The sequence below is a fragment of the Neophocaena asiaeorientalis genome, unplaced genomic scaffold, assembly GCF_003031525.2.
Source record: "Neophocaena asiaeorientalis asiaeorientalis breed wild unplaced genomic scaffold, Neophocaena_asiaeorientalis_V1.1 scaffold134, whole genome shotgun sequence".
In the NCBI taxonomy this organism is placed as follows: Eukaryota; Metazoa; Chordata; class Mammalia; order Artiodactyla; family Phocoenidae; genus Neophocaena; species Neophocaena asiaeorientalis.
In genome coordinates, this window is record NW_020185339.1 from 29073418 (window position 1) to 29081060 (window position 7643).

A 7643-nucleotide genomic window follows, 5' to 3' on the forward strand; every position below is an offset into this window, starting at 1 on the left:
AAAACATAGGTACTTCATAAAGGATTCTCGGGGTTGGTGAACTCCCTGATGTTGTATGCAAAATTCTGTGTGAATACATTCATGGTAGACCATCGCCAAAGATATCCACTAACTGTTTCTCTCATCCCTGTAGGTACATGCTATGTCTCCCATCAAGAGGTGGAGTCTATTCCTCTCTCCTTAAAACTCAGTTGGCCTTATGACTGCTTTGACTAATAGAATGTGACAGAAGAGAAGCTACACCAGATCTAGGTCAAGCCCTTAAGAAGTCTGTCAGCTTGTTTTCATTCAGAGAGGTCATGTGGAAAAAAACCAGGCCACCCCATCCAACAGCAAGCACAAAGACCCCAAACATGGGAATGTGACTGTCCTAGGCATTGCAGCACCAGCTGAAATCCCAGCTGAATGCAATTACATGAGTTAACCAGATGACACCACATGGTACAGAACTGTCCAAAACCCACGTAACCATAAAAAAAAATAATTGTTGTTTAAAGTCAATAAGTTTTGGGGTAGTTTGTTACACAGCAATAGGTATCTGATACAGGGCTTACCCACACATCTGGAGAGAAAATATACAGTTTTTTTGTTTGTTTTTATTTCTTTTTGGCTGTGTTGGGTCTTCATTGCTGCACACAGGCTTTCTTTAGTTGCAGCAAGCGGGGCCTACTCTTCGTTGCGGTGCACGGGCTTCTCATTGTGGTGGCTTCTCTTGTTGTGGAGCACGGGCTCTAGGCTCCTATCGAGTAACAGGCATAATGAATCAGAAGGGTCCAAGGTAGTACGGCAAAGAGAAGCTAACCCTGGAAAAAGGAGCTTGAAGAGATCAGGTGAGGTACCCAGATAGTTCAAAGAGAATACATCAGGGACCCAGGCAAGGCCTGCTAGGCAGATTGGCTCCCATGTTAGGCATTATTTAGGGAAACAACAGCTAAATGTCCTTTAAGTGTCCAGGATGTTGAAGGCCAAGATATCCAAGGTCTGACCTAGAGAGGAAGGACAAACCCAGGACTCTGGGTGGCATTCATAGAAATCCTTGCTGCAGCATATCACAGAAGGAATGACCCAGCCCAGTGACAATATACAAGAAAGCAAACCAAATGAGTTACATACTGGAACTCATGGGGAAACCCTTGATGAAGGAAACACAAGAAAACAAGGTGAGAACCAAGGAAGCTGATCAGTTGTAATGCCGTAATGGAAAGATTAGAGCAACAAGCAGTTGAAGAGATGAAGTGAGGGTCAGGAATATGGGTGCAGCCAAGATAGGTTCTACTAGAAGAGATCTCTCATGAGGTTTCAGTCATGCTGTTGGCCAGGGCTGCAGTCTAATCTGAAGACTCAACTGAGGGAGAATTCTATTCCAAGCTCACTCCCATGGTTGTTGGCAGAATTTAGTATCTGGACAGCTGTTCAATCGAGGGCCTCAGTTCCTTGCTGCCTGTTAGCTGGAGACCTCCTGCATGCAGTTCCTTGACACATGGGCCTCTTCAAAGGGCAGCACAACCTGGCAATTGGCTTCCCTCAGAGCAAGGGAGCAAGAGAGAAAAAGAGAGCCCTTAAAACAGAACCCACAGTCTTTTTCCAAACTAACCTCAGAAACAACATCTTATTACTTTTGCTGTAGTCTGTTAGAAGTGACTCACTAGGCCCAACCTACTGTCAAGGGGAGAACACAGGACATGAATACTAGAAGAAGGGGTACAATGGAGGCCCCATCTTAGAGGCTGTGTATCATATTACTCAGATCTAAAAACTCTATCCTTATATTTAATTGTCACAAATATCAAATTTCTGGCAGTGGTGATCTGACTGGCCCAGTTGGGGTTAGAATTTTTCCTTTGGGTCTGTTAGCCTTGGCCAGATGGGGCAAGATGATGTAATACATTTTATTATTTTTAGACACTTCTAGAGAATAGGAAATTATTGTAGGCTTGTTAGTCACATGAAAATTTGTTACAAAGATACACTATCAAGCTATTATTACAACTATATATAAACCTAAAAAGATTACTTGAGATTTAGTATTGGGAAATCAAGCTAAGGAATGTTTTCACTCAGTCTCATGATGATTGCCTTATTCTCTAGAGCTAAAGGGAGAGAGTGAGCCATCATTTTATCACCTGCAGAGACAATTTAATGGGACAATTTAGACACATCTTGTCTAAGTCAAATTAGAAGACTCTCAGAATTATGAAGGAAGTAGTGGGGGAGAGAGTAAAGAAAACAGATATAGCAGAAATAAGACCAACAAAAGGAGAGATTTTTAAAGAAAAATTCACTTGATGTCCTTGAAAGTCAAGGCGTCTCAAAGGTAAATAGAAAATCATCTTTGCTGACACTGACATAATATTTACATAAAGGCAAATAACTTAAGGTAGGCTCTGAGTATCACTGCTTTGCTTTGATTGTCTTATTTTTAAAGTTATTCTGTAGGGAGTTCTGCTCTCAGTAATGGTGGAGTTTCTTGCAGACCAAGACTACAGCAAAAAACAACTGGAAAATATGAACAAAATTTAAAATTAAAAAAATCTATTTGTAGATATCAGAGAGGTACCAAGGCAGCAAGGACTTGAGGGGCTAAAATCTCAGACAGAAAAGGAGTTCTAAGAGATAAGCCTGACATTCAGTGCTTCTTTTCCCCTTAAGGCATCACTGATTCAAAAGTAGTAACGAAAGTTTGAGAAGCTGAGGAAAAAGCAGTAGCTAGATGGCTGAAAAACTAAACTGGTCTTCCTGTAGTCTTACAGAACTTGTGGGGGGGGGGGGAAACCTGGAGGTTCAGGACCTAAGAAGATAGAGGAAACCCGGCAATCACTCCTTACTTTTAGTTGAAACCCTCAAAGGCCTACACCTAAGGAGAGACCAGCTCCTATAAATACTAAAGCTCACCTTCTCATTACAAAATCCCTGGCTTGATTAAGAGAGTCTAAGCTTACCCTAACTGACTGTCAGAAGCAAAAACAAACCCTTGCAAGAAGAAGACTACACCATTCAGGGCTTCAAATTATCTCTTTAATTTTTCATAAACCATTTTCAGTATTAAACAAAAAATTACTAGTATTCCAGACAAGATCAAATGACAAAAACTGAAGAGATATCGGAGAAGAGAAACAGATCCACAGAAGAGCCAGATACTGGAATTATCAGACTTGAACTTTAAAATAACCATAATGAATAGGTTTGAGAAATTAAATGACAAGATGGAGAAATTCCATAGAGGAAACTGTATGAAATATGAAATGGAAATTCTAGAACTGAAAAAAAATCACATTTAAGAACTCAACAGTGCTTAACAGCACACTGCACACAAATAAAAAGATAATTAGTGAACTAGAAGACAGGTCAGAAAAATCATCTAGACTGAAGCTCACAGAGATAAAAAAGAAAAAGAACGGGAATTCCCTGGTGGCCCAGCGGTTAGGACTCCTTGCTTCCACTGCAGGGTGCCTGGCTTCAATACCTGGTTGGGGAACTAAGATCCTGCAAGCTGCGCAAAGGAACAACAGTAAGGCTAACGGTTGGCTTCTCAACAAAGTGAGGAAAGCCAAAGATAATGGAATGACACATTCAAAGTGTTGCAAGATAATAACTGCCAAGCTAGAATTCTATACTCAATAAAAAATGTCCTTCAAAAATAAAGACAAGTAAAAGAGAAGAAGACAAATTAAATACATTTTCAGACAAACAAAAACTGAGAGAACTTGCCACTGGCAGACCTGAATTAAAGGAATACTAAAGGGAATTCTTCGAATAAAAGGAAACTAATCCTAAGTGGAAGCACAGATAAGCAAGAAGAAATTTAGCAATAAAAAGGGTAAATAAGAAGGTAAATCCTGAAGAATATTGAGCTGACATTTAAGGATATATGAGAACAGGTAAAAATAAAGAATTTATGGAATGAAAAGCTATGATCTTCCAGGAAAACAATTTGCAGATGAATTAAAGGAGAGAATGTTTACTGTCCAGATCTGAATTGTGGCTGGAAAATTAAGCAGAAGGACTATCTCAAAGCAAAGACCTTAAATACAAACAGAAATCATGATGGAAAATACAAGACTTAGAGGATAGATCCAGGAGACCTAAATACGCAAATACTGGCAGTTCCAGAAGAGAAAAGAGAACAACAGATGGCAAAACTTTAAAAAATACTATAGATTGCAAATATTTTGTATACAAAAATATACAAAGGCTCAAAAGAGTGCGCGTCCGTCGGGTGCTCGCGTGGGGCTGGTACGGCGCTGCTCAGGGCTGCGAGAACCTGGTAGCGCGGCTGCAGCCTTGGCGAGGCCGGGAGGAACCGAGCGGCGGGACGGGCCGAGGACTGAGCTAACTGGACAATGGCAGTTAAGTAGGTTTTGAAAAATGTCTGAAGTTTAGTGAACTGCATCTACATTCTGCCTTTTCCCCATCCTTTACAAAAGATTAATGGGATGTTTGAGAAGAGAGCTGTATTAAAAGAAGAGTGTTACAAATGGCTTCAGAACCTATGAATGCAAAACAAGCTAGGAATCGCTTCACAAAGGGGAAAAGGCAACAGCACCAGCAAATAAAGAACAGATCTTCACTTGGTGATGGTGATGGAGAAGACTCCTTTATCTCTGATGCCAATGAAGCTTGGAAAGATTTTCATGGTTCTCTTCTTCAGTTTTATGAAAATGGAGAACTCTGTGATATCACATTGAAGGTTGAACTGGTGGCTAGAGCTTGCTGTGAATACATGAAGTTACATTTTCATCCCTCCAGTTGTCTGGCAGTAAGAGCCTTTGCAGAAAGTCACAATCGTATAGACTTAATGGACATGGCAGATCAGTATGCCTGTGAGCACTTTCCTGAAGTGGTGGAGTGTGAAGACTGTTCGTTTGCCACTGTTGCCAGTTGACTTTCTTATGGGTGCTGTGGCAAAAGAACAGATTGTCAAACAGAACGTAAAATGTAGAGGTTTATTGGATGAAGCAAGAAATTACCACCTTCACTTGAGTAGCACGGCAGTACCTGATTTTGAATACTCCTTCCAGACTACCCCAAGGAAACATACTGCTGGTGTGCTATTTTGTGTAGGTGGTCGAGGTGGATCAAGTGACCCCTTTTGCTGTATCGAATGCTATTCTATCAACAAAAACAGCTGGTTCTTTGGACCAGAAACGAACAGTCGAAGGCTACGTGTGGGTGTAATCTCAGTGGAAGGTAAAGTGTATGCAGTGGGTGGACATGATGGAAATGAACATTTAGGTAGTATGGAGATGTTTGATTGTCTCACTATTAAATGGATGATGAAGGCATCAGTGAACACAAAGAGGCGAGGAATTGCCTTGGCTTCCTTGGGGGGCCCAATTTATGTAATTGGAAGGTTAGATGACAACACTTGCGTCAACGATGTTGAGAGCTATGACATAGAATCTGATCAGTGGAGTACAGTGGCACCAGTGAATACTCCCCGTGGAGGAGTTGGCTCTGTGGCTCTTGTGAACCATGTTTATGCAGTAGGTGGCAAGGATGGAGTAGCTTCTCTATCTAGTGTGGAGAGGTGTGATCCACATCTCGATAAATGGATAGAAGTTAAAGAAATGGGTCAGCGAAGAGCAGGCAATGGAGTTAGTGAGCTCCATGGTTGCTTACATGTTGTTGGTGGTTTTGATGATAATTCTCTGAGTTCAGTTGAGCGGTATGATCCTCGAAGCAACAAGTGGGATTATGTAGCAGCCCTTACCACTCCTGGGGGTGGAGTGGGGATCGCAACAGTGATGGGCAAAATCTTTGCAGTTGGTGGTCATAATGGCAATGCATACTTAAATACAGTAGATGCATTTGATCCAGTGCTGAATAGGTGGGAGCTTGTTGGATCTGTGTCTCACTGCAGAGCTGGAGCAGGTGTAGCTGTGTGTGCCTAACTAGGCAAATTTGAGATGTAGGTCGTGGATCCAATAATGTGGCTGACTGTATGTGACTTGAGTTCTAGCCACCAACAATTCAATCATATCTGATAGGCAAGAAAGGCTACCAGGATTTTGTAATGGCCACCTTTGAACAGTTTTAACTACTACTAGAGTCTGATTTAAACGTAAACTGTTGTATTGTGACTACGTGCAACTTTTGAAATTGTAGCTGAAACTACTAGTAATAAAGTTGATACTTCCCACTGTAACAAATAATGAAGTAGGGAAGGAAGACACTCTAACCTGAAACCATACATCCTCCAAAGAAAATGTGTTTAAAGGAGTGCCAAAACCTTCAATTTCCTTCTTTTAAAAAACTATGGATGAATCAAAATGTAAAATGAAGTCATTTGCTGAGCTTTACCTTTTGCCTAAAGGTGTTAACCTTAGGCAGTGGACTTTTCCTAGGGGGAGATTGTGAACCTATTCATCAACACAAGGATATCAGGACACATAACAGACCTGCTCCATTTGAAGATCTTTTCTACTTGGTGCTGATGAATTTTTGCCTTGTTTTTTTCTAGGTGTTGATTTTTCAATCCCTTGAATATTTACAGAAATAGGAAAAATGTTTCATCTTTCCGAGTGCCCTTTGGCTGTGTTTTCAGAAGCTTATAGGAATGCTGTAGGAAGCCCTTAATTTCAGTTTGAATTGTTAGGACACAAAAAGATCTAACTGAACTAATTCCACCTGAACGAATCTGCACTTTTATTTTTTCATCTCATGCCGAAAGGATCTGTTTCATAATCAAAAATTGAACCAGAGGGGATATTAGAGGAGAAGGCTTTAAAGTCAACATTATTCTAGTGCCCACTCAAGAGCCTTGAGAGGGAATGGTGTCCGTTACATGACTCCCCAATGAGGGGACTCCAAAAATATGTTTAACTCTCTTCTTTGATTTAATCATTTCATTTTGAACCCAAGATTTATTATCTTTCTATTCTTCTATTTGCCACCGTCATAGTTTTTCTAAACTGTACAGAGTCTGGATTTATTTATTATCAGAAAATGAATGCATTTTTACAAAAACCCTTTATAGACTGTAGTTGAACTGTTGATTACCTCAAGTCCATCATTACCAATAAAAGATATTATAAAAACAAACCGGGCTTCCTGGTGGCGCAGTGGTTGAGAGTCCGCCTGCCGATGCAGGGGACACAGGTTCGTTCCCTGGTCTGGGAGGATCCCACATGCTGCGGAGCGGCTGGGCCCGTGAGCCATGGCCGCTGAGCCTGCGCGTCCGGAGCCTGTGCTCCGCAACGGGAGGGGCCACAACAGCGAGAGGCCCGCGTACCGCAAAAAAAAAAAAAAACAAACCAAAAAAAAACCAAAAATCAACTACATTTTTATATACCAAAAATGATTAGAAATTTTAACTTTACAAAGGATATTGTTCATAACAGTATCAAAAAACATATAAAGTGCCTAGGGATAAAATTACCCAAAATATGCAAGACATATTTTAATAAAACTTTATTGAAAAACACTAAAACACACTTAAATACATGGAATTACAGACTTAGTCTGTGAGTTGGAAGAGTCACCTAATAAAATGTGAGTTCTTCTCAAATCAATCTATAGATTCAATGCAATTCCAATCAAAATCACAAAAGGTTCCATGTGTGCGTTTGCACATGTCATCTAAGCATGCACTTGACAAAGAGCATATATCATAGATGGCACCATACCAGATTTTTTTTAATACA

At 40.5% G+C, this 7643-nt stretch overlaps 1 protein-coding gene across 1 annotated transcript; it reads left to right on the forward strand.

Moving 5' to 3' along the window:
• The first annotated feature begins 4474 nt into the window (after positions 1-4474).
• LOC112394118 (kelch-like protein 8) lies at positions 4475-5891 on the forward strand. Its single transcript, XM_024736674.1, has 2 exons — positions 4475-4687; positions 4854-5891. The coding sequence occupies exons 1-2, from the start codon at positions 4475-4477 to the stop codon at positions 5889-5891; spliced, it is 1251 nt and encodes a 416-aa protein (XP_024592442.1).
• Positions 5892-7643: the final 1752 nt, after the last annotated feature.